The following is a 27923-nucleotide window of genomic DNA, read 5'->3' on the forward strand; positions in this document are numbered from 1 at the left end:
GCCAGTCTTTTTTAGAACTCTTCAAACTGTGAGGATTACTCTCGTAATCCATGAGGAAAAAATAGTTTGTCTAGTCAAAGGTGGTTATGTTAAGCTTCAAATGAAAGAAGAAGGGGACTGCAAAGCACCTTTCTGGACCATGTAATCTACTACTGGGTTTTGCAATGGAGGAGACAATGTTGACACTGCCGGGTGAAGAGAAGCCCCAGAAGCAGCTGAGGTTCCGCGTGGCTTCGGGGAATAGCGGTCGGGTGCTGAAGGAGATTTTTAAAGATGAAGGGCCATCAGACTCGTTGGATTCAGACTGCACCAGTAGTTTGGATGTAGACCGGATCAGTACACCTTCCACAAGTGGAGATGCTAATGGACATGGTTTTCTGTATGGGTTTCTGGGCTCCGAGTTGGATTATAGCGAGAGTGAGCCAGATGATCTGCTCATGTATGCGGGGACCTCAAAGGACAGAGCACCGATCAGCCACAAGCGTGTCAACATCCTCAGCAACAATGGGACTGTGAGGGGAGTCAAGCACAAAGTCAGTGCAGGTCAGGCCTTATTTGAAAATCTCCCTAATGCATTTGGGGTAAGTGATCTAGGTGAAAGTATGATGAATATGTGTTGTACCTTTTCAGTGTTTTTTCATAGTTCTCATTTGTTTGCTAGTGCATCACAGCAACATTGGTAAATTAATTCTAGTGTTAAATTCAAAACCCAAAACTGTTAATATTGTCCCACACTACACAGAGTAAATGTAACACTTTCACATAATGTTACCTTAGTAAATAGATAAAAGTAACAAGTCAACACTGGTTATTATTGCATTCACTCTACACAGTGTTAAAAAACAGCAGAGTCTATGTTTTAATTGAATAGTTGACTACCTTTTAACAGTGTAGGGTGTCAGCTTCAATTATAGGCCCTATAAATCTTACAGGCTCCATATAACATAATAAACATGATTTAATATTCTAAACATTTGTCTGCATAAAATATCAAAAGATGCTTTATAACCTAGAAAGTATCTTTATAACCAAGGGAAAACAGGTGCTGTTTATATCCTCGTCTCATATAATAAATTACAAGACAGAGAACAGCACAGCACACGTTCTAATTAGTATACAAGGTAAACCAGGTTTAAACATCCAAATAAACCGATCACTCTCTCAATATTGTTTTTCTCTCAAAACCCACTACTGGTAGAAAACAATAATAAAGCAAGTTCTGCTGAGACTGAGGCTGTCCTAATATGGACACCGTAGACCGCTTAGTGTTAATGACATCGCATAACTGTTTGTCACATGCATTACGTCCATATATGTAAAAGGCCAGTAGCCAACCTCCTACACAATGTCACTGGCTGACATCTGGCTACAGGTAGTCACTCTCAGTCCCTGGACAAATTAACACAAAGGAGGACAAGGTCACTTGGGAATGAATGATGCATTTCGTTAAATGTTTCAAGAGAAGCTAATCAGGTTAATTAATTATCTAAACTTGGCTTTCTGGCATTTTCTGTGTAAAGAGTTAATGAGCAGTAAGCATCATTAGATAACTTGCATTCAAGCACAATATGGGAATTATGTGAGATTCCTGGAGCAGGATTTGGTGGTAATGGAATGAGGCCTGTGAAAAGAGTGCATAGTGTTGCCAGCCAGGCATAGAGAGGGATTACCTGTGTGGTTACTCGGGGCTGTAGTAGATACACAACACTGTCTGCCGGATATGGTGTACTGAATACTGTATGGGCTGCAGAGGAGGTTGGTGGGAGGAGCTATAGGAGGACAGGCTCATTGTAATGGTTGGAATGGAACTAATGGAAAGGAGTCAAATGTGGTTTCCATATGTTTTTGACATGTTTAATAACGTTCCATTCCAGCCATTACAATGAGCTCGTCCTCCTATAGCTCCTCCTACCAGCCTCCTCTGATAGGCTGAAGTGTTACACAGACTAGATAGTTCAGTTACTGTAGCTGCAATTAATAACAAACAAAGAAGAAGTGCCCTTTTGAAACAAGTTACAAGTTGAATACATTTCTACAGTCAAAGTTGAATTTCACATTAAACAGAGAGTATTTTGTTAACTCATATTTTCGAGTCAAATGGTACTTTTCCCCTCAATGTTCATAAAATTGGAAATCTGGTCCGGCCATTGTTACGACTGTGAAATGTAATCTTTAAGAGCCCGTTATCTGGACAAAGATTAAGTCTCAAAGCTATTTCAACAGAGGTAAACCATTTATTTTTTATCCATGACTAGGTTTATTAATCTGTGTCTGGGAAACAGGCTCATAATATGCTATATTTAAAGGGTCTGCAGTATAGTGTTTTCAAACTACTGTGTGAAAAGAAAGTAAATGTAAAGAAAGCTACAAAACAGCCCAAATATGCCTGAAATACAGAATTAAAGCTCTGTAATTTTCCAGTATATGAAAACTTGATTTTGAGGGATTGAAACATTGCAATACCACAAGATGTCTGCATATAAAATACAGAGATGACAGAATATAGCAAATTCCAGGTACTGTAGTGAGCTTCAAAAGTATTGGGACAGTGACAATGTAGTTGTTGTTTTGGCTCTATACTCAATCATTTTGGATTTGAAATTACATAATGGGTAAAGTGCAGACTGTCAGCTTTAATTTCAGGTTATTTTCATCCATATCAGGTGAACCATTTAGAAATTTCAGCATAAAAAAGGCTAACCTCCCTTGTTATTGTAATGGTGAGAGGTTAGCATGTCTTGGGTGTATGATATAAAATGCTAACCTCCCATGTTATTGTAATGGTGAGAGGTGAGCATGTCTTGGGTGTATGATATAAAATGCTAACCTCCCATGTTATTGTAATGGTGAGAGGTGAGCATGTCTTGGGTGTATGATATAAAATGCTAACCTCCCATGTTATTTTAATGGTGAGAGGTGAGCATGTCTTGGGTGTATGATATAAAATGCTAACCTCCCATGTTATTGTAATGGTGAGAGGTGAGCATGTCTTGGGTGTATGATATAAAATGCTAACCTCCCATGTTATTGTAATGGTGAGAGGTGAGCATGTCTTGGGTGTATGATATAAAATGCTAACCTCCCATGTTATTGTAATGGTGAGAGGTGAGCATGTCTTGGGTGTATGATATAAAATGCTAACCTCCCATGTTATTGTAATGGTGAGAGGTGAGCATGTCTTGGGTGTATGCTATTTGTGCGTCTGTAACTTTCTCACTAATCATTATTCACATTTCATTCAGGATTATCCGTAATCATGGTAGCATCCACATTAATGTAGAAGTGTTTAGAAAATATATTATATTCTTATTTACAATAAAAGTGACTTCAAAATGGCACAATTACATTATTTTCCATTAATTCCTATTCGGCACAAAACAATCTGAAACACAACCAAATCAAACAGCAAACGCATCCAACAAGTTTGTAAAGTCACAAGCTTGATGTAGTCATTGTGTGCTATAAATATGGGACCAAATACATAACTTTTTACTACTGTAATACACATACAGTATAAGTGAATTTGTCCCAATACTTCTTACAAACAGTGTTGTAATTTCTAAACGGTTACCTGATCTCCAACCAATTGAACACTGGAGACTGGATTGGGGCCTGAGACAGCGTTTTCCACCACCATTAACACAACACCAAATGATGGAATTTATTGTGGAAGAATGGTGTCACATCCTTCCAATAGAGTTCCGGACACTTGTAGAATCTATGCCAAGGTGCATTGAAGCTGTTCTGGCTCGTGGTGGCCCAACGCCCTATTAAGACACTTTATGTTGGTGTTTATTTATTTTGGCAGTTACCTTTTTATTGATGGTTAATCACATACAGCAACTCATTGAATTTTTTATGTGTTTTCCTTTCTAGCCGAAGTTGACACTAGAGTTTGGGCGGATAGTGATATACACCACCAGCTTCCGAGTAGTAAGGGCCACATTTGAGAGGTGTGAGTTGGTCCGGAAGATCTTCTCCAACCACAGGGTCAAGTTCCTGGAAAAGAACATAGCCCTGGACTGTGAGTATGGGAAGGACCTGGAGGAACGATGCAAGCACGTGGGCGAACCTCCCTCGCTACCAGTTGTGTTCATCGATGGACACTATCTTGGGGTCAGAGCTTTCACTTGTTCATACAGTTCATTTAAACATTCCTGAGCCTGTATTAATAAACCATCTCAGACTAGGAGTGCTGATTTAGAATCAGTGTGGCATTTTATATCATAACGAATAAGATAACATGGACAGAGGGACCTGATACAGCACTCCTACTCTAAAATGCTTTATGAGTACTGTAGACGTTTGAAATTACTAACGTCCTATTGTGAAACATTATAGCTCGTATTACCCTCAAACAAAATATATAATCCACCTTGAACATATCAGTGTTATGACCATACATCTATGAAATAATCATATGTTTAGTAAGGATATGAGGAATCTTACACTATGATAATAACTTTGCAGGGTGCTGAAAAAATATTGGGCATGAATGAATCAGGAGAACTTCAGGATCTTCTGGCCAAAATTGAGGTAATTGTTCATCAAGTACCACCATGCGACAGATATAATATGTTCAGTAATAACACAGGTAACTGCACAGTTATTAACTAGTTAAATGTCATGTTTCAAATGATGCCTCTGTCCAAACAAACATCAATGAAACACAGGCTAGCAGTAGAGCACTTCTATACCACATTGGCTACTCATCTACTGTGACAAAATACCAGTTCTATGTATCTGTGATCTAGAGCAGTGGTTCCCAGTCCTAGTCCTGGGGACCCAAAGCCTGATGATAAGTTGATGATTTGAATCAGGTGTGTAGTGCTTTGATTAAAATCATCAACACCTGATGACAAGTTGATGATTTGAATCAGGTGTGTAGTGCTTTGATTCAAATCATCAAAGCCTGATGACAAGTTGATGATTTGAATTAGATGTGTAGTGCTTTGATTCAAATCATCAAAGCCTGATGACAAGTTGATGATTTGAATTAGATGTGTAGGGCTTTGATTCAAATCATCAAAGCCTGATGACAAGTTGATGATTTGAATCAGGTGTGTAGTGCTTTGATTCAAATCATCAAAGCCTGATGACAAGTTGATGATTTGAATCAGGTGTGTAGTGCTTTGATTCAAATCATCAAAGCCTGATGACAAGTTGATGATTTGAATCAGGTGTGTAGTGCTAGGGCAAAAACAAAGGACCAGGGTTAAGAACCAGTGATCTAGAGAGATACACAGTACAGAATAGGAATAGAAGGCCTTGATTCCATTCCCCCTTCAGCCCAGCAGTGGAGAATGAATGAAGAATAAACCTCAGTCAGATATGACATCAATAATAGATCAGGGAACTGACATAAATGATGCACGGGCATCAATAAATGGCCATCAATAATGGAAGGCTCGTTATTGATTCTCATCCAACAAATTTGTTCACACACACGGGTGAGAGTCATATCACTCAGGGGTGGCAAATTAAGGTTGTGTGAACTGAAGTGATTCAAACAGAGCCAAGATACTTAAACAGGCATCGTGCTCTGAAAAAAGCTCTGTATTTAACCCTTTCCTCCCAGGGAATATTTCAGCAGAATACAAGGCCATGTTGGTAAGCTATCAAAGCAAAGAGCCAAATTAGGCTTAATACAATGCAGCAGAGCAAACCCCAAAGATCTTGCATACAGTACCGAACTATGCTAAACTATGAATTTAGCCAGTGGCATGACTGGCGTGTGTGTGTGTGTTTGTGTATGTTTGTGTGTGAGTGCATGTGCCTTTTCCTCCAGAGGGTACAGCACCCCCATACGTGCCAGACCTGTGGGGGCTTTGCCTTCGTCCCGTGCCCCATGTGCCATGGTAGCAAGATGTCTGTTTTCCGCAACTGCTTCACAGACTCTTTCAAAGCCCTGAAGTGCACCTGGTGCAACGAGAACGGCCTGCAGCCCTGTTCCAGCTGCAGCCAATGACGACTCCAAGTGCCTGACCCCAATATCCCCATTCCCTAGGTCCTTCACCAGGGCCAAAGGTTGTGTGTTGCCCATAATAGGACAGCCTGAGATAAAAACATGTCCTGCTGAGATTGTCCTAATATGGACACCGTACATATGGACCGCATCAGAGATAATGCTTTGCACAGCATGTTTTTTTTGTCTCAATAAAACTGTGTTTTCAAGAAAATATGATTTGGTGTAAGTTCTATTATCTGCTGTGCATGTACACCCCATTGATCAAGAGCAGGTTTTAAGTTTGAATTTGCATGATGTGAAATTCTCATGGATCCAGTGTCATTCCACTGTTGAACAGACACATCCTGGGTCAGTCTGGGACTCAACCAGGACAATCTAGGTCTGGTCATTGAGGTGTAAGACCATCGCTGATATGTAACAGTGTAAAGGTGGCCTGATGACCTAAAGCTTGTTATATAATTAAGGCTGAGGAGGCTGACTCGTTAATGAAGCTTTCATCACTAATCCTATGGCCGACATGGATCAGGATAAAGGAGCAGAGAGGTAAAGTAGAATATTCTGTGAACACTTATTGGGATACTCCACTTAAATACAATTTGATATAAAATAAGGGAGAATAATATTAGAAGCCCTGATTCAGAGGTAGAATAAAATAATATCAAAGAACACAAGGAGAGAAAATCACTTTCCTTCCAGTCATAAAATAGTGGAAGCAGTAAAAGCAGATTAGAAATGTGTGCATATAAACAATGGAAGCATAGCAGATTCCAGTTGAATAGTATTGGAAATGTGTGCATAGAAACAATGGAAGCATAGCAGATTCCACTTTAATAGTATTGGAAATGTGTGCATAGAAACAATGGAAGCATAGCAGATTCCACTTTAATAGTATTGGAAATGTGTGCATAGAAACAATGGAAGCATAGCAGATTCCACTTTAATAGTATTGGAAATGTGTGCATAGACACAATGGAAGCATAGCAGATTCCACTTTAATAGTATTGGAAATGTGTGCATAGACACAATGGAAGCATAGCAGATTCCACTTGAATAGTATTGGAAATGTGTGCATAGAAACAATGGAAGCATAACAGATTTCAGAGACATAGGACGCTAGGCATCAAGATCACTGACTAACCAAGGTTGCTGTTAAGGAGCTTAAAAATGGAAGTATATGTTACCAATGGATTTATACTAGTTTCAGTACTGTGAAAAAGTATTTTGCCCCCTTTCTGATTTTCTCTATTTTTGATACGGAATGTTATCAGATCTTCAACCAAAACCTAACATTAGATAAAGGCAACCTGAAATAACAAATAAAGTAAAAATGTAAACTTACTTTATTTATTTAATTAACGAAGTTATGCAACACCCAATTCCCCTGTGTGAAAAAGTAATTGCCCCCTTACACTCTAACTGGTTGTTCCAGCTTCAGATGCAATGACTCCAACCAAATGCGTCCTGTAGTTGTTGATCAGTTTCTAACATCGCCATGGAGGAATTTTGGCCCACTCTTGCATTTGTGGGTTTCCAAGCATGAACTGCTCGTTCTTTATTTCCTGCCACAACATCTCAATTGGGATTAGGTCTGGACTTTGACTAAGCCATTCTAAAACTTTAAATTTGTTACTTTTTTAACCATTTTCATGTAGACTTGATTGTGTGTTTTGGATCACTGTCTTGTTGCATGGCCCAGCTGCGCTTAAGCTTCAGCTCACAGACGGATGGCCTGACATTCTCCTGTGGAATTCTCTGATACAGAGCAGAATTCATGGATCCTTCTATTAAAGCAAGTAATCCGGGTCCTGAGGCAGTATAGCATCCCCAAGCCATCACACTACCACCACCATGCTTGACTGTTGGTATGAGGTTCTTACTGTGGAATACAGTGTTTTGTTTTCATCAGGCATAATAGGACCCATGTTGTCCAAAAAAATGACTCAAATTTGACAAAAAGCACCTGGAAGATCATCAAGACTCTACGGACATATGACTCAAAAGTATAACTTTTGGAGGCACACAACTTTTTGGAGGTAATAGCTTTTTCACACGGGGCATGGGGTGTTGCATAACTTTGTTTATGAAATAAATTAAATAAGTGTGTCATTGTTGTGTTATTTGTTCACTCAGGTGCCCTTTATCTAATATTAGGTTTTGGTTGAAGATCTGATAACATTCAGTATCAAAAATATGCAAAAGTAGAGAAAATGAGAAAGGGGGCAAATATTTTTTTCACGGCACAGTAGGTTTCCGTTAAATTACTCAAAGCACAGAAAGGACTTTGACTGCAACTCCATGTCTTAACCTGAGGTGAAATAAGAGGGACGGTTTTACAGAGTTCTGTCTTTGTGACTACTAGTGTGCATTAGGGCACAGCACTGCTTTGCATTTTCTTTACACATCAATAACACCATGCAACTTAATAGGACAGAGGAACTTAACTCTGACCCTACAAGGTCCGGAGCCCACTGGTTTTCTGTTCTACCTGATAATGAATTGCTAAAATCAGGTCTAAATCGGTCCCTAATTAGAGGGGAACAATGAAAAAATGGAAGTGGAACTGGCTTCAAGGTCCAGAGTTGAGTTTGAGGGCAATGGGAGATGGATTTTAAAAAGCCAGCATTTATCTTGCATGTTTAGTTAGAGTAACACAATTATACTGTGTGAGACATGTGGTACCTTTTTATATCTTTCGTTGAGACTGTATTTTTTTTGATGGATGATGTCATTCTCTCCGTCTGCCATCCACTGTCAAAGAAATACAGACATGTATCTCTGCGGTGAGGATCTCTCTAAGCTGTCATAGCCCTGTACAATGCTGCTTGAACATGATTCTACAAGGCAGCACTGTAAAGAGGCTAAAAGCAAAGAGCAAGGCGCATCACTTTCATTCACTCTTGACACTTGACTTTAATAGTTGCTACACAATCGGTTTACCATACACTCACTGACTGATTGTCAGTGTTTCCTGTTCGACGTAGGCTATACATTCATGGTCTGCCTGACACATTCGGTGGAATGTGTAGCCTAATCCGATTTCTTTCATACATTTTTAATCACAATCTAATCGTTGAGGAATAATGTTAGGACATGGGTCGTGGAGACGAAATAAACCCAATAGCATGCCCAATTGCGGTATATTGCGCTCCCATCCGTAGGCTAAATCTTGGAAAAGAAAACAAATAAAAAATACGGTGCAGGAATATATATAAAAAAACAGATCTAGCAATGCATTGGCCATATTATTAGCCTATATAGCATGACCTTTCCACTCTACACGACGCAGTTTGTTGGTATATGAACGATAGGGAAGAACAGGTGATTATTATAGGCTAACACATATTTTGGTAATTATCTCAAGAGCGCGCGCGCCATCGATGCAACGTTATTTCCCACAGGGTTGCAATATGAGACATTTGTAATCATGCTAGTTTTATAGGCGTTGTTAATCCCACATTACAAACGCCTGATATTCCCTGAGGGAGGAAATGAGACATGAAAGAAAAAGACAAGATGGTCAGAAGAACAATTGAATTGGAAATTGCATGACGACACATGACATTGATGCGCGCGCTCTCACACCACCCGGTTAAATGTGTTAGACAACATTTAATGACAAAAAAACCTGGAACGTCGCGTGTCCTTTTCAGCATTTTCTGATGTGCCATGGTGGACAATTGTTTCTCCGTCGGAGAAGCCTACTTGGTCCTGCCGTGATGCTGTGTGCAATGCTTCTCAATGGTTGGTCAATGCGCAGTTTGGTTGAATATGACTGTTTTTATTGACGTCACCGCATAGGCTACAGCTTTTTTCTTGTGATTTCCAGAGCCTCATTTCTCCATCGGGAATAAAGATGCGCACCTAGGCTACGAACATCAAAATCTGCATGACATGATATTTGTTTTGTTGTTGCTTATGATTCGAAGTTAATGGGTTTTATTTTAGGTATTGTCAAAGACTCCAGCCATCCTAGTCACAGATTGTTCTCTCTGCTACCACACGGTAAGCGGTACCGGAGCGCCAAGTCGAGGTCCAAGAGGCTTCTAAACAGCTTCTACCCCCAAGCCATAAGGCTCCTGATCAAATGGCGACCCAGACTATTCGCATTGCCCCTCCCCCCCATCTCCACACCACTCTCTGCTGTCATCTATGCATAGTCACTTTAATTAACTCTACCTACATGTACATACTACCTCAACTAACCGGTGCCCCCGCACATTGACTCTGTACCGGCACCCCCCTGGAAATGTTATTTTTTACAGCTGCTCTTTAATTACTTGTTACTTTTATCTCTTATTCTTATCCGTATTTTTTCAAACTGCACTGTCGGTTAGGGGCTCATAAGCATTTCACTGTAAGGTCTACTCCTGTTGTATTATGCGCATGTGGCTATTAAAATGTTATTTGATTTAAATTCAGGGTGTTCCACGCCAATCCTGTATCCTATATTGGTTATATATTGATAACCAATAATTGACTAATGTTTTATGCTTCAGCAAATGCAGCATAAAACATAAAGCATCCAATTGATTGATGGTTCACATTAGCTTAGTGCAGAGGTCTGTAGTACTATATGGGTAAAATACATCTAGAGTCTGCGGGAATCAAATCGTTGCGCACTATTACTGGCGCACAAACATTCAGCACCATGGACAGTACAAAATAAACTGCGAAGACTGATCGCGGTCTCAGCACCACAGCCGCTCTGCTCATAATAAGCGAATATTTAACATACTTAGCTCGTTAGGGCTGTGGCTGTACGAAGTTCTGCACAATAGACTGCAATGCGTTTTGCTATTGTACGACCCAACTGGCTAACGTTAGCTAGGTTAGGAGTTAGGGGTTAGTGTTAAGTTTAGGAGGTAGCTAAAATGGTTAAGGTGAGGGGAAGGGTTAGCTAACATGCTAAGTATCAGTAGTTGAAAAGTTGCTAATTAGCTCAAATACTAAAATTGTCCGTGATGAGATTTGAACTCGCAATTTTGGGGTTGCTAGACCTTCACGTTATATACCCCCACCCATTCAGAACAGGGTGGGCCTTAAGTAACCATCGGTCTTGTATAACAATACCAATCTTACAATATCGTACTAATGACTATCCCAGATTTACATTTACTATGTTACATCTAGTCTATGAGACCAGGCTGAGATTCTTCAATGAAAGTGCTTCTTAGTCCAAGAAGAAGCCTAATCTGTGTCTGGGAAACCAGCCTATAGGAAATACATTTGAAGATTACTGCAATACTGTTCTCCCTGTAAGTATCCGCTCATACCATGCCCCACCACTAAGATAGTGGAGCCCCACAATAGAAAAAAATAAAAGGTACCTAATGGGAAGACAGGGAGGATATTTATAGTCCGTCTCCCAAGTGGACAAATACCTATAGTGTGGAATTGTGATGCCCAAATTGACAGGCATTCCTTGTGTTGAACTATGTCCTCCCCATTCAAAATAATTACAGGAGTAATTCATCAGTCTTAAGGAATACTAAACAATACTAACAACTCTTAAGAAAAAAGAATGATAAATGTTCATAAATTAAGATTTATTCGAACTCCTTCAGCAGTAGTTTCATTGTTCTATAACCAAAGGAAATCTTACATTATCAATGAACACCTTTAAAAATATATATATCCACCTCACCCCCGACAAAATTTAGAAACAACTCCAGCCCACCTCTAAAGAAAGCCGAGTATGTATTCACCATTAGGGTATAAGTTTACAGCTGTGTCCCTGCAACTTGTTCATTGGCTAGACTGTCCGTTACATCAACACAGACATGAGCACAGAATTCAAAGAAAAGCAGTCATTGAATGCAATGGGTCTTCTCAGGCAGGTGAAATGTTACAGAACCTTCAGGGAGAAATTAATGATATCACAACTATGATTTGTCATATATAATTAGGAATCATGTCAGCTCTATTCATTACATTTCTATCTGCAACATTCTGAATATTTCACTTACTGACTACACCCACATAGAGCAGAACTATCAAGCTGGGAAGGTCAAAGTTGGGGCAATGGCTGTACAAACATCAATCTTTTATGGATAGTCAGCATTAATATTATTTATTTGTCGTTGTCTTAGTCTATACACAGAATGTCCATGGTAAAACATGAGTTTTATTTCACATAAGGCTCAGAAACAAAATGGCTACCGACAGCCTACTATTATTTATAGTGGTGGGGAGGGGACGTTCACTCTCTCTGGTTGTCCTAAGACCACTTCATCTTTGGAGCAAAAACCCAATCTGTCATCTGCTGACAGAGCAAACAACTGACCGTACCCACATTTGCAGAATTTCACAACACGCAGAGGTCCACAGCTGTATCAAGAGTATTTTCATAACATTGGTGTGATTTTTCACACTAGTGCTACTGTATTCAAGATCAGTCATCTCAATTATTTTAAATATTTTAAATCAATAATTCTTAGAACCCTTTTGAACAACTCTTCTTTCATCAATGGTATTATACTACCAATAACATGTTATAGTAACGCAAGCTCGTCATCACTAATGCACATTTCCATTCAATGAACCGGCGAGATCTGAACATGCCATCTTGCAGTGATCATAGGTACATTACCTAAAATATAAGAAAAGGGGAAAAAAATACTTTCTCTACATACTGAAAATAAACTCTTCTCTGCTGCTTTTGTTAAGTGTACCCGAATAATTATTTGCATTCATAAAGGAATACTTGCAGAGGGAGTACGGTTCCATGTAGCTTCATAAACTTTATGTATAATGAACAACAATATAAAACGCAACATGTAAAGTGTTAGGTCCATGTTTCATGAGCTAAAATAAAAGATCCCAGAATTGTTCCCTACGCACAAAAAGCTTATTTCTCTCAAATGTTGTGCACAAATGTATTTACATCCCGGTTAGTGAGGATTTCTCCTTTGCCAAGATAATCCATACACCTGAGAGGTGTGGCATATCAAGAAGATGATTAAACAGCATGATCATTACACAGCTGCACCTTGTGCTGGGAATAACAAAAGGCCACAAAATGTGCCATTTTGTCACACAACAATGCCACAGATGTCTCAAGTTAAGGGAACATGCTGACTGCAGGAATGTCCACCAGAGATTTAAATATTAATTTCTCTACCATAAGCCACCTCAAACGTAATTTTAGATAATTTGGCTGTACTTCCAACCGGCCCTCACAACCGCAGACAATGTGACACCACACACGTACGCCCAGGACCTCCACATCCGGCATCTTCACATGTGGGAAGACCTGAGACCAACCACCCAGACAGCAGATGAAACTGAAGAGTATTTGTCAGTAATAAAGCCCTTTTGTGGGGAAAGATTCATTCTGATTGGCTGGGCCTGGCCCCCCAGTGGGTGTGCTTATGACCTCCCAGGCCCACATTTCCCAGACAGGTGAAATCCATATATAAGGGCCTAATTTATTTATTTCAATTGACTGAGTTCCTTATATGAACTGTAACTCAGTAAACTGTTGAAATTGTCACAATATTTTTGTTCAGTATATAACTGCTTATTGATACTGGTCCGTTTGAATAGTCAAAAGACATGATTTTTCAAATGACTTGTTTTTTTGTTCTTGTGGAAAGATGAATAAAAGTCAACACGAGAACTATATTCAAAAGGTAACTGTACAGCTACAGTGTGTGAAATGCACCACGACCAAGTCCAATTTCAGAACTTCCGTGCTTTGAACCCAGTTCACTGCCACACCAGGTGTGCCACTGTCTCTAATACCTCTGTGCTTTCGAACAAACACTTCGTAACATTGGTAACGGCATGGTCAAATCAACATGGAAAGAACTAATTGGAACTAATTAAATCACTGTTCCAGCACGTGTCTGTTGCTTATGTAGTTCTGTCCTTGAGCTGTTCTTGTCTATTAATGTTCTGTATTATGTCATGTTTCATGTGGACCCCAGGAAGAGTAGCTGCTGCTATTGTAACAGCTAATAGGGATACTGATAAATTACCAAAAAGGACTAATCTACAGTAAGACTTGTTCAGATGAGTTGGAGAGGATGGGAGACAGCGGGAGGCAGAGGTCGGCTTGGCTATCCTCCAAACCCCATTTCTCTAGTTCCTTCTTGCAGTCGCACAACTTTCCCTGCGTAGATCCATAGTGTTATAGAATCTCCAGGTCGACGTGCCGTACCTCTGGGTTGCGTTGCTGTTGAGTGACAAACAGGATGCATTAGATATTCCACAAAAGTATTAAATTAATGGCAGCCATCAACTTGGATGACAAAGTATAAGAGTACAGTATGCATTAGAGTTCATATTTGTGGTTTTGATAACCAACTAACAATTAATATAAGATGTCTCATTTGAAATATTGCTGAGCTGTACTTAAGCCCCACAAGCTGCAACAGTGTACTCAGGCCTGTTTGGTTCTGAATCCCTAACCTTTTCCCTGAACTGTGCACTTCCTTACCCTCCTTTATTAATGGATTGGTTCTTCATGAATTGATTCGATGTATGCATGTGCTCGAGGGAGTTCACAATATTTCTTACATCAATCCAGTACTTTTTAAATTCACAACGGAGATTGAACAGAGAATGGGAGTGTAGCTCCTCTCTACCTTGAGCTCTTTCTCCAGGCGGTCCACCTCGGCCCCCAGGGTGTCAATGATGTTCTCGCCGTGCTTCAGCATAAAGTTCTCGAGCTCATCAGTGGTCTTCACCTGCTGGATGTCCTACAAGCCACAACAAAGACACACACACACGACTAGATAATCATAGCTTGTGCTGTTACATTCAGGGAGTCGTGTCATTAAGCAATATTCATTCACTTTAAATAAAATAAGAAGTATTAAATCAGTTTGAAACAAAGACTAATTTCCCCAGCCCCATCCCTTGGCTGTATACCAAAACAAGTGGAAGTGCTACTGTTTGGCTGAAAAACAAATCCCAGACTGCAGCTTTAAAAGGATTGTACAAAGGCTACCAATGCAGATCGTCAACCCTAGTAATCCAGGCATCCAACTTTCCAAAGCAGAAGGAAAGCTAAAAAGCGATGGTGAAAAAGTCTCCTTGTTAGAGTCAGCCTTACGTTGAGGATCTGTTCGATGTCCTGCTTCTCCAGGTAGGAACGGGTCACCACCCGCCCGTCAAAGTCCACCTCCGCCTTGAAGCGCACTTTACTCAGCCCCAGGTCTGTGGCCTTCACATCGTGGATCGCCCTGGTCACAGTAAAGACAAAGTGGGGGTTAAATAGCACAAATTTAAAAAGTATTTTGTGTCACACTCCTGATGGAAACACCACAACGCTAGAGCTGACAGTAAGGTAAAACACTGGCGGCCCACTGGTGTAGGGGTAAGTCTCAATGGAAAAGCACCAAGTGAGTCCACGGGGCAACTTCAAAGCTTTACATAAAGCCCCATTGGCAACACTTCCCTCCCGGACATCCTGTACGGCAAAGCATGTACAAGTATAATAAATACTTTATGATGGATGCTTTGGAACAGCATGATCCTGGACCATGGTTTCCCAAACTCGGTTCTGGGGCCTCCCAGGGGGTACGTTTTGGTTTTTGCCCTAGCAATACACAGCTGAATCAAATAATCAAAGCTTGATGAGGTGGTTATTTGAAATCAGTGCTAGGGCAAAAACATGCACCCAGGGGAGTTTGTGAAACCCTGTCCTGGACTATAATGTCAGTGCTGAGAGCTGAGGCCTGGATCGTGTAGGGACCATGACAAAATAAGTTTTAGAAAGCTTTGAGGTCGAAAATTACAATTAGAAGGCCTACTTCTTATTGGTTGTCCTACCCTGTTTTAGTCTGTTTTTATTCCATTCAGTACTTTATGAACGAACCCTGGTACAGGGACAGAGGCAAGGTCAGTGGAAAACTAAAATGAGCATTTCTCATTGAAAACTCCAGGTCGTCCCTACCTGCTTGCATTTAGTTTTGCGGTTAATAAACAACTGTGGGACAGGGGCCATGGAGGCCTGGGTGGGCCGCTCCAAGGTGAAGATTCCCCTAGGTATAGATCTATGATCAGCTTCCCCTCCCCTAAGCCAGATCAGCATCCGACAGAGCTACTGACCTGACGGCGGGGTCGTTCTCCAGGAACTCCGTGAGCTTCTGGACGTGCTCGGCCTGGATGGAGCGTCCCAGCAAGGCCTCAGTGTTGGTGTAGATGAGGAAAGCGGACACAGCCCCCAGGAGGGTTCCCACACCCAGAGAGCCCAGGCTATCGTACAATGGGTTACCTGGCACGATGAGAAAAGAAACAAAATATTTATATAAAAAATATTTAAAAAAAAAAAGAGTTGGTCTATGTCCCAAATGGTACCCTATACAGTGTTGCGGTCTGACTATGGACGTGTTCCAGGTCATCGTTACTGCATTTGAAGGCTACATAGTACTAACATCCTATGTACAGATTTCAGACTCAGAATACAGAGCATTGGTTTACTGGTAATATAAAGTCTGACTGTCCAGAGTTCAGACAGCTGGGTAACTGGTGACCTCAAGTTGTACAAAGTTGTCCTACTGGAAATGACATGTGTGTGAGCGCCTGTATGAGTGGGGAATGTATGCGTGGGAGAATGAATAGGGTCTCTGAGTAGGTGGGTGTGTGTACCTGTGAGTGAGGTGAGCCCCATGCAGCTTGAGGCCATGATCACTCCCAGTACGGCAGCAGAGTCTTCCAGCAGCACCACGTTAGTGCTGGGGTCTCGGCTCTGCATCACTGCACATCAAAACATACTGCCTTACTAATCACAACAATAACTACTGATGCACATACAGTACCAGTCAAAAGACTGTGTGTCCAATCATTCAAGGGTTTATTCTTTACTATTTTCTACATTGTAGAATACTAGTGAAGACATCAAAACTAGAGGTCGACCGATTAATCGGAATGGCCGATTAATTAGGGCCGATTTCAAGTTTTCATAACAAATCATTATTTTTGGGCGCCGATTAATATATATACACACACACCTTTATTTAACTAGGCAAGTCAGTTAAGAACACATTCTTATTTTCAATGACGTCCTAGGAACAGTGGGTTAACTGCCTTGTTCAGGGGCAGAACGACAGATTTTCACCTTTGTTTGCTCGGGGGACCCAATCTTGCAACCTTACAGTTAACTAGTCCAACGCAGTAACGACCTGCCTCTCTCGGTGCACTCCACAAGGAGACTGCCTGTTACGCGAATGCAGTAAGCCAAGGTAAGTTGCTAGCAAGCATTAAGCCTATCTTATAAAAAAACAAATCAATCATAAATCACTAGTTAACTACACATGGGTGATGATATTACTAGATATTATCTAGCGTGTCCTGCGTTGCATATAATCTGACTGAGCATACAAGTATCTGACTGAGCGGTGGTAGGCAGAAGCAGGCGCGTAAACATTCATTTAAACAGCACTTTGTTGCGTTTTGCCAGCAGCTCTTCGTTGTGCGTCAAGCATTGAGCGGTTTATGACTTCAAGCCTATCAACTCCCGAGATGAGGCTCGTGTAACCGAAGTGAAATGGCTAGCTAGTTAGCGTGCGCTAATTGTCGTTGTGTTGCTGGTTCGAGCCCAGGGAAGAGTGAGGAGCGGGACGGAAGCTATACTGTTACACTGGCAATACTAAAGTAACTATAAGAACATCCAATAGTCAAAGGTTAATGAAATACAAATGGTATTGAGGGAAATAGTCCTATAATACCTATAAGAACTACAACCTAAAACTTCTTACCTGGGAATATTGAAGACTCATGTTAAAAAGAAACAACCAGCTTTCATATGTTCTCATGTTCTGAGCAAGGAACTGAAAACTTAGCTTAGCTTTCTTACATGGCACATATTGCACTTTTACTTTCTCCAACACTGTTTTTGCAGTATTTGAACATGTTTCATTATTTATTTGAGGCTAAATTGATTTTATGTATTATATTCAGTTAAAATAAATGTTCATTCAGTATTGTCAATTTTACAAATACATTAAAACAAATTGGCCGATTAATCGTTATCGGCTTTTTTGGTCCTCCAATAAATCGGTATTAAAATCATAATCGGTCGACCTCTAGTCAAAACTATGAAATAACACACGGAATCATGTATAGTCGTGGCCAAAAGTTTTGAGAATGACACAAATATGAATTTTCAAAGTCTGCTGCCTTAAATTGTATGACATCAATTTGCATATACTCCAGAATGTTATGAAAAGTGATCAGATGAATTGCAAAGTCCCTCTTTGCCATGCAAATGAACTGAATCCCCCAAAACCATTTCCACTGCATTTCAGCCATGCCACAAAAGGACCAGCTGACATCATGTCAGTGATTTTCTCGTTAACACAGGTGTGAGTGTTGATGAGGAAAGGGGCTGGAGATCACTCTGGCGTGCTGATTGAGTTTGAATAATAGACTGGAAGCTTCAAAGGGAGGGTGGTGCTTGTAATCATTGTTCTTCCTCTGTCATGGTTACCTGCAAGGATACACATGCCGTCATCATTGTTTTGCACAAAAAAGGGCTTCACAGGCCCTTTGCTATTGCTGCCAGTAAAATTGCACCTAAATCAACCATTTATCGGATCATCAAGAACTTCAAGGAGAGCAGTTCAATTGTTGTGAAGTAGGCTTCAGGGCGCCCAAGAAAGTCCAGCAAGCACCAGGACCATCTCCTAAAGTTGATTCAGCTGCGGGATCGGGGAACCACCAGTACAGTGCTTGCTCAGGAATGGCAGAAGGCAGGTGTGAGTGCATCTGCACACACAGTGAGGCGAAGACTTTTGGAGGATGGCCTGGTGTCAAGAAGGGCAGCAAAGAAGCCACTTCTCTCCAGGAAAAACATCAGGGACAGACTGATATTCTGCAAAAGCTACAGGGATTGGACTGCTGGGGACTGGGGTAAAGTCATTTTCTCTGATGAATCCCCTTTCCGATTGTTTGGGGCATCTAGAAAAAAGCTTGTCCAAAGAAGACAAGGTGAGCGCTACCATCAGTCCTGTGTCATGCCAACAGTAAAGCATCCTGAGACCATTCATGTGTGGGGTTGCTTCTCAGCCAAGGGAGTGAGCTCACTCACAATTTTGCCTAAGAACACAGCCATGAATAAAGAATGGTACCAACACTTATTCCGAGAGCAACTTCTTCCAACCATCCAGGAACAGTTTGATGACGAACAATGCCTTTTCCAGCATGATGGAGCACCTTGCCATAAGGTAAAAGTGATAACTAAGTGGCTCGGGGAACAAAACATTGATATTTGGTTCCATGGCCAGGAAACTCCCCAGACCTTAATCCCATTGAGAATGTAGTCAATCCTCAAGAGGAGGGTGGACAAACAAAACCCCACAAATTCCAAGTATTGGTTATACAAGAATGGGCTGCCATCAGTAAGAATGTGGCCCAGAAGTTAATTGACAGCATGCCAGGGCGGATTGCAGAGGTCTTGAAAAAGGGTCAACACTGCAAATATTGACTCTTTACATCCCCTTCATGTAATTGTCAATAAAAGCCTTTGACACTTGTGAAATGCTTGGACTTATACTTCAGCATTTCATAGTAACATCTGACAAAAATATCTAAAGGAAATTAATATTTGTCATTCTCAACTTTTGGCCACGACTGTATGTAGTAACCAAAAAAAAGTGTTAAACAAATCAAAATATATTTTATATTCTTCAAAGTAGCCACCCTTTGCCTTGACACTCTTGGCATTCTCTCAACCATCTTCACCCGGAATACTTTACCAACAGTCTTGGAGTTCTCACATATGCTGAATACTTGTTGGCTGCTTTTCCTTCACTCTGCGGTCCAACTCATCCCAAACCATCTCAATTGGGTTGAGGTTAGGTGATTGTGGAGGCCAGATCTGATGCAGCACTCCATCACTCCTTCTTAGTCAAATAGCCCTTACACAGCCTGAAGGTGTGTTTGGTCATTGTCCTGTTGAAAAACAAATGACGGTCCCACTAAGCGCAAACCAGAAGGGGTGGAGTATTGCTGTGGTTGTCATGCTGGTTAAGTGTGCCTTGAATTCTAAATAAATCCCAGACTGTCACAAGCAAAGCACCCTCACACCGCCATGCTTCACGGTGGGAACCACATATGCGGAGATCATTCATTCACCTACTCTGCGTCTCACAAAGACATGGTGGTTGGAACCAAAAATCTAAAATTTGGACTCATACCAAAGGACTGATTTCCACCGATCGAATGTCCATTGATCGTGTTTCTTTTCCCCAGCAAGTCTTCTTATTGGTGTCCTTTAGTGGTTTCTTTATAGTAATTCGACCATGAAGACATGATTTACACTGTCTCCTCTGAACAGTTGAATCTGTTAGTTGAAGCATTCATTTGGGCTGCAATCTGAGGTGCAGTTAACTCTAATGAACTTATCCTCTGCCGCAGAGGTAATGCTGGGTCTTCCTTTCCTGTGGCGGTCCTCATGAGAACCAGTTTCATCATAGTGCTTGATGGTTAACTACACTTAAAGAAACGTTCAAAGTTCTTGACATTTTCTGGATTGATGGACCATGAGCAGTAGATAATAAAAAAAAGCATTGTCCCTGCCCCCGTTTCAGTGAAAAGCTGAGAGTTGGGGCTGGAGTAATGTAACCAATCAAATTCGTAGACAGCCATGAATGCAAGGACTGACCATCCATGATATTCCAATTATAGTTTAAACCATGTTGAGGGGATACAGTGTTTCTTACATTTATTTTGTGTAAAAATGTTTGGAGTAAACAAGCTTATATTTTGGGTTCTGGTGGGGTATGACAGTTGAAAGAAGCTCATGAGGCATTTAGAAGTTATATTCTTCATGAATCAATGGGTATATATTTAGAAGAAGAAATGGATGTGGCAACTGCTGGTTGCCCCTTTAATGTTAGGGGTCATGTAAGAACTCTGGGTAGATGAGCATTTGGGTGATACTCAAGTCATTGATGCATACATCAAATAAAAAGGTAACAAAACAAATTAATATTGTACAAACCATATTCATAGAAGGACACTCCTTGCTGGCCAGCACTCTTTTTGATCTCATTGATGGCCACTAGCAGTGTTGCTGAGAGGGAGGGAGGGAGAAGAAATATTACCGTCATGGGTTCCATAGAACAGTCACAGTGCACCTTACTAACCACAATTTTTTTTTTTTTTTAAATGGTTAAAATATTTAAAAAAATAAATAAGTATCTCAGAGTAGGAGTGTTGATCAGCCCCCCCCATCCAGAGAATCTTATTCTTTGTGATCTAAAAGACAAAAACTGAACCCAAGTCAGCAATCCTAATCGGAGATGCTTGATAGCCCACATTGGATGTAATGCAGTAGATGTGTTGAATGGGAAGGTGCACTGCAATTCTACACTTGTTAAATATGGCCCCAGAGGGTGATGGTAACATCAGATCATAACCTACCTCCTTCTGAAACCAGAGATCCTGCCAAGATACAGTAAGCCTGCAAGAGACAAAAACCAACTATTAAGAGGGACGGGGCCCCAAAAATCACAGTCCATTATAGTGACTCAGTAAGACTATGTGAATGTTTGATATAGAGTACATAGCAATCGGATTGTGCAGAATCACTGTACACATTTTGCATCCCAAACAGCCACTTATTTATGTGTGATCAAGATTAGCGATTCTGCACATGGCCATGCCCAAAGTGATCCCTCAGCCGAGGTAACAATAAGACCACCACTCACCCAAAGCAGAGACTCGATTGGCTGTGGGTGCAGCAGTCCCATGATGCCATGGTACCAGGAGAGACCCGCCCCCATCATGAAGATACCTACGCCACTGATGAGGGAGGCAATGTAGCGCATGTTTGAGAAACCGTACCTTAAATCAGGGAAGAAAAACAGAGTGTTTTATATCTGCACTCAACCCCCTCCGGAAGACAGACACCACAGATGCGTTGAAGCAGAGGGTGAACCGAGACAGTAACACCATAAGTATAATTAACGGTAGTGTGCTCCTCACGGGTGGACAGCGTCAGGGTTGCGGACAGACTGGCTGATGCCGATTGCAAGAAGAGCCTGCAGGAGAGAGTGATAGTTGTTAACAGAACCTGCTGCCTTTCCACAATATACTGTATAGAAGACCGTTGACGATTACTATGATACATTTCAACTAACCATGGCTACTGGCGTTATCTACTGCAAACAGAGATGGGACCAATTATATTATTAAATAATTCTAACTCATCCCTAATTGCAATATAAGGGCATGTGACGACATGTGAACTTCTTGGTAGCCAGTGGATGGCGGGTGCATCCCAACAATATCTCCTTTCTCCTGGAGTGTGCACTTGCACACTACTCCCCACACATCTGAAAGCAGTGGATTGACTGAGGCATGGGATTGTGAGAAGTTTCTACAATATTTCCAATACCTAACATTTCCTTTCAAATCAGCGAAGGGAAGTGACCAAATGCACCCCGTGGGAAGGAGAGATAAATTGGACATAGCCACTGTATCTGACCTGGTTGCAGGTGTCAGCCAGGGAGTGAATGGCCTCTGAGAACATGCTGGCTGATCCAGTGTACACCCAAGCCAGGAGCTTGAAGAAGAAATTCAGTCCATTACTGAGGGCAGAGAAAAACAAATCAACCGTACAACGTATAAAAATCAAGAAAATAATAGTTCTCAAACAGGCCAGCGAAAGGGTCACCCCGTCTTATAAACCTGCAATATAATTCAAAGGGTGGTTGCCAGTGTTTGTAACATTTTTTGTTCGACTACCTTTTCTTTGCATGATCGAGCATATTTTCCAACTGAATGTATCAACGCGTTTGATAGTGGCTGTATGCAGACAGAGTTAAAGCTAGAATTCTTAATTGAAATGATAAAGCAGTCACTCTGCCTGTTTCAGTAAAAAGCTGAGGGATGGGCCTGGAGAAATGTAACCACAGAAATTCATAGACCGAGCTATGGATGCAAGGACTGACCACCCATGATATCACAATAATAGTTTTAACCATGTTGTGAGGCTATACAGTGCCTTTACATTTACAAACATTGGAGTAAAACCAGGTAATATTTTGGGTTCTGAAGGGGTAAAAACAGTTGAACTAAACTCATGAGGCATTTAAAGCTAAGTATATCCTTCAAGAATCAAACGGGCATATATTTAATTAATTTCCAAGTTTAAAGAAAATTGATGTAGCAACTGCAGATTGCCCCTTTAAGACCCATACCGTGTCTTGTAAATGAATTACGCTAACTCCTGTACTTCCTGCCTGACATTGGGGTCAATGTGAACAGACCTAGTGGAGTCCCTCATGTGACTGCTAACTCAATAGCCCAACAGTATCTGGTGTAAGAACCTTCCCCTGAACAACTTGTACTTTACTTACATTTGAATCCCTGGATGAAGAAATTTAATTTGTAACTACATTAAAACAATTCTGGCATGCATAAGAATAATAAATCATTTCTGTTTTCATGACTCAACTTCACAGTAGGGTAAAAAACAAACAGTAATGATACTATACTGGGAGGGGAAAACAAACGAGGGAAAGGAGACTTACATGCATATGGCCACCATCACCACCTTCCCCGGCCCTTGTGAAAATGTTGCCCTCTTGCTGCCTGATCGGGGCTACATGACATGAGAAGAAGGGAGATCAAGCCTACTGGAGACATTTCACCTATATCAGACTTATTCTAGGAAAAACACTCAGGTCAATTCCATTTTCATTCAATTTGGAAAAAACAAAAACAATTTTTAATCCTTTTTAAAAATCAAATTCACTTTTGAAATCTAGGTTAACGTAGAATTGACCCTTTCAGCTAAAATGGTACAAAAAAAAGTAATCAAGACATTAATGCAAAAACACATCATTCATTTTACCATAAGAGCCCTTCATACAGGCTACAGTTGCCAGCTAAATCAAAGTTAACATATTTAGATGATATTCTAGCACACAAAAAATAAGCACATTATAGAATGCACCATCACATGCTGGGGGGGGGGTGCAGTATTTTCCTGTAAAGGAGTCCGGCACTATACAGAGGCACTGTGTCAATGACAGTCGGTGTGAATGACATTGTCATGTAATGCAGTGATAAAGGGCTTTGTGGATTAAATAACCCCACACAGGGTCAAAGGTCACGTGAAGGACATTGACAGCTCTGGTTTTGGGTAGCGGCCAGCAGGACATGTAACTACTGTACTGTGGCCATTTCTCTGTCTATCATACACAGTCTGGTCAGGAGATCCTGGCTGTACATCCATTTAGTTGTGGCTAGTATAGCTAAAAAAAATAACATGGCTAATATAGTAGAAATTGTGGATAGTTGCGTTTCTATCCTCAAGATATCTTGGTAGATCTACACAAATGACCACCAGAACATTTCTGGTCAAAGTGTGTAATATGGATACATTTGCTCTTTTAATATTAGCTAAGCTTGAGGGCATTCCATAGGGAACATCACCACACTGCTTCAGGTCACATAGTGCCGAAACTCACCTTAGTGTTTCCCCAGAAATCTTTGTATTCCTTTAGCAACTGCTGATTCCGGAAAATATCTGAACGACACAATAAAAAGGGGTGAGGAGACCTCAAACAGACCGTGTGCAAGCTTGTAGGAAACAGACACTCAGTGATTCCTCTCAAGAACACTAAAGAACCAGGCAGCAATCTGAGCTTAAGCCCAGGTCATATTCATTAAGGGAAGCAATTGTAAATGGGACAGAAAACTTAAAATGAGCCTTCTCGCCCCTCCCCGTTTCAAGTCAGTTTTCTTCAATCTGTTGCCTAATGAATACAACCCATTAGAGACTAGGCAGAGTTACAAAAATAAAACAAAGCATATCATAAACAGCGCAGGTCTATACATCCTTCCGATTAATGTACAGTTAAGTCACAGAATGTGTTTGCAGGGTGGAGGACACCTACTCTCTTCGTACTCTCTCTCCTCCACTTTCCTGAGTTTCCGCTCTCTGTCAAGGGCTTCAGGACTTCCCCACACATCGAGAGCTCTGGAAGTCAGATTAAAAGAACTGCTTGATGGAAAGCTTTTGTGTTGTATACAATATGGTCTACCTAATAGCATCACATTGGCATAAGGTTGCCAGTGTGCTGGTCAACTGTAAAGTACATGATTCCAACACTTGATTTCCATTTTGGTGCTGCCAACACTTGCTTTTTAATGACATGATTTTATGAGTAGTAAGGAATGTAAAATGTACTAACTTGACTTCCACGTCTGATCGCAGGAATACAGTGAAAGCCTCGGTGTCGTCGTGGGGGCTGCGTCGACGGATCTTTCTTAGCTGCACCAGGTCACTGAGGTCACAGAGAGAGAGACAGACAGACTAACAGTCAGTGGGCTGAGTATATTAAGAGTATTTGCATCAATGACTGAGTCACGGGCATGTTAATGTCCCATAATGTGATAATCACAACAGTGTGTTTCCCATTAGCTCAGTGGACGCTTGTAATGCTAAGCAGCACTGGTATGCCTGGAATACACTGGTTACAGAAAAGGATGTCTACAACTTCCTTCAACGTCTACATTACCAAAGCACAAACAGAAAACATTCAAGATAACAATCCTTTTGCCTTGATTGACTTGCCCTGTATCCAGTCATGCTTCAATGTCTCAATTCACAGTTGTAGAGGGTTTACCTTGGCTTGAGACAGAACTCGTTCATAGCTCTCACTGCAGTGATAAAGTTGTTCTGGGTGTACTTGGATCCATAGTCCCTCTTCTTAAGGACAGCCCGCACTTTCACTTGAATTGTCTCCATTTTTGTCAGACCTTGTGGGGTTACTGAACCTGAGATAAAAGAAAAATATAACAGTGGCGATGAATTTCCCAATTAAAATAGAGTAGCTAAGAACATAACTCAACACAATAACTGAAGACGTAATGCTTACTTACCAGAAGTACTTCCAGCTGCTTTAGGCGTTAGGGTCAAGCATGTGTCAACAACATTCTAAAGACTGACACTTATATTTTGCCATCTTGTCTCAACGCTGCAACTCCCCAACGGGTTCGGGAGAGGCAAAGGCGGAGTCAAGCGTCCTTCAAAACATGACCTGCCTAATTGCGCTCCTTAATACCCACCAGCTTAACCCGGAAGCCAGCCACACCAATGTGTCGGAGGAAACACTGTTCAACTGGCGACCGGGGGCCAGCCCGCAGACATCCGGCCAACTCCAAGGAGTCGCTAGAGCACGATGAGTCAAGTAAAGCCCTACCGGCCAAACCCTCCCCTAATCCAAATGACGCTGGGACTATTGTGTGCCTATGGGACTCCCAGTCACGGCACAGCCCGGGAATGAACCTGGGTCTGTAGTAACGCCTCTAGCGATGCAGTGCCTAGACGGCTGCGCCATTCGGGAGGCCAAGACATACTTTTCATTGCTATTTTGATGTAGCAAGACTTCAAGGAGAGAGACTTCCCTGTTCTTACACCTCAACAGAATACTGGGGTGCATTTATTAGTGGCACAGTAGCAAAATGTTTTATCAATAGGTGGAAACAAGTTTGCTTCCGTTTGGGTTTTAGTGAACACACCCATGTATGAATTGCCAACACAGGACAAACAGTGGCCCTTACCTGGGGAGTCTGAATAGGCTTGTGCTGCCCCAGCCAGCACCTTCTCCGTAGTAGGTGGTCCTTGTGTTGGAGGAGAGGGGCCATCCTTATTGCTGCCTGAGGTACAATAGTACTGGACCTGGCCTGTTGCCAGAGTGGCTACACGGAAGTCATGGCTGAACCACAGATTGTGCATCCCTACCTTGTGCCACCCTGTAGGGAAATGTGTGCATGTGTTAGCTATAACATGTTTATTCCATAGGTCCACAACACACACACTTAGAGTTGACAAAGAGTGTGATGCATAAAACAGTGTATTGACTTGAACATGTGAGCCTCACCGTGGCATGGTCGGGCAACCCTGGGGGTTCGTTGTGACAGTGGGGCTCTTTGCTGCAGGTAGACCCTGCAGAGGACTTGCCATGGTCTCTGTGCCAGGCCGGTGAACATCCTCGCCGTTGCGGGGCTTCGTATAGCAATGCTGGAACTTGCTGTTTGAGTGATCACAAGACAGTATTGTCAGTGAGCATCGGTTGAGAGCGCCCAAACAACTGGCATCACACAACTCGTTAGCTAGCTAATTTCATAGCCATATACGTTGGGTTAAAATGATAAAAACCGACTCTCCTCCCAAAGAGAACATCATGATGTAACTACCATCTAGAATACTCTCTGGACCTGGCTGTAACGTTAGTTAGCTAATATCGCCTCATTTCCCGACTCAGATCAGCTAGCTACAATAACAGTAACACAGTTCCAAATTATCTGACCGGCTAGTAAAGCTAGTTAGCTAGTTCTTGGCTAGCTAGGTTAACAGGCAGAAGTTCAAATGACACACCTTTACATTGCACTGACAGCGTCTTATAAAACTGGTCAATCTTACGGCAGTACTATCAATTCATAAAAATGGATGGATACTTCGCAGTCTGCTCGCTAACTCAATCTTGGCAAGCCAGATAAAGCCAGCCAGTGCCATCGTCCGACGCCGGTGCGACACCAAACATGTTTGGAAAAACTAGCTAGCTAGCTAAAGTAAAGCGTCTTCCTACGTATACATTGCACGTTTTTTTTTGTTTTTTTTTGGTCGGAAAGTCGGTCAATACATGTTGATTCATTTCAGGACGGCCTTACCTTGTTGTGTTACATTTGCTCCGCATATCTCAGATCATTTTGAGTTCCGTGCACCTGTTAGCTACTGACACAAAGGTCGCGTCCACTGCTCAAACCTCGCACGTATTAACCGATGGTTGCGTTCTACGTCATCGACGGTGTCATCGACTGACAGATTGCTATGAGACGAGATCGAAATTGGCGAGAAAAATGGGGTAAAATACAACAGCAAAAATTATGTGCTTAGCTGATACGTTAAATACCTATCCAGACTTTGCATGATCTGGCAGGCGTCAGTAACGCCTGGGCAACACACAAAAGTAGAGTGACGCTACTCTCG

At 41.5% G+C, this 27923-nt stretch overlaps 2 protein-coding genes and 1 long non-coding RNA gene across 3 annotated transcripts; 1 reads left to right on the plus strand and 2 right to left on the minus strand.

The window, feature by feature from the left end:
• The first annotated feature begins 164 nt into the window (after positions 1-164).
• Positions 165-6175, plus strand: LOC135527097 (glutaredoxin domain-containing cysteine-rich protein 1-like). Its single transcript, XM_064955744.1, has 4 exons — positions 165-581; positions 3877-4116; positions 4471-4536; positions 5789-6175. Exons 1-4 carry the CDS (start codon positions 165-167, stop codon positions 5966-5968), a joined length of 903 nt encoding a protein of 300 aa, XP_064811816.1. The 3' UTR covers positions 5969-6175.
• On the minus strand, positions 3710-9680 carry LOC135527098 (uncharacterized). Its single transcript, XR_010453405.1, has 3 exons — positions 9594-9680; positions 8648-8716; positions 3710-3999 (listed from the first exon to the last, which is right to left on the minus strand). It is a non-coding gene; the product is annotated as an uncharacterized LOC135527098 (long non-coding RNA).
• Positions 9681-11493: 1813 nt separating this feature from the next.
• slc30a9 (solute carrier family 30 member 9) lies at positions 11494-27880 on the minus strand. Its single transcript, XM_064955051.1, has 18 exons — positions 27605-27880; positions 26815-26964; positions 26495-26686; positions 25558-25708; positions 25123-25215; positions 24826-24908; positions 24397-24455; positions 23455-23525; positions 22407-22509; positions 21905-21960; positions 21628-21763; positions 21341-21380; positions 20919-20990; positions 16565-16672; positions 16025-16190; positions 15027-15156; positions 14557-14670; positions 11494-14144 (listed from the first exon to the last, which is right to left on the minus strand). The coding sequence occupies exons 2-18, from the start codon at positions 26921-26923 to the stop codon at positions 14100-14102; spliced, it is 1728 nt and encodes a 575-aa protein (XP_064811123.1). The 5' UTR covers positions 26924-26964; positions 27605-27880; the 3' UTR covers positions 11494-14099.
• Positions 27881-27923: the final 43 nt, after the last annotated feature.

This window comes from Oncorhynchus masou, chromosome 32 (assembly GCF_036934945.1).
Source record: "Oncorhynchus masou masou isolate Uvic2021 chromosome 32, UVic_Omas_1.1, whole genome shotgun sequence".
Classification (NCBI taxonomy): Eukaryota; Metazoa; Chordata; class Actinopteri; order Salmoniformes; family Salmonidae; genus Oncorhynchus; species Oncorhynchus masou.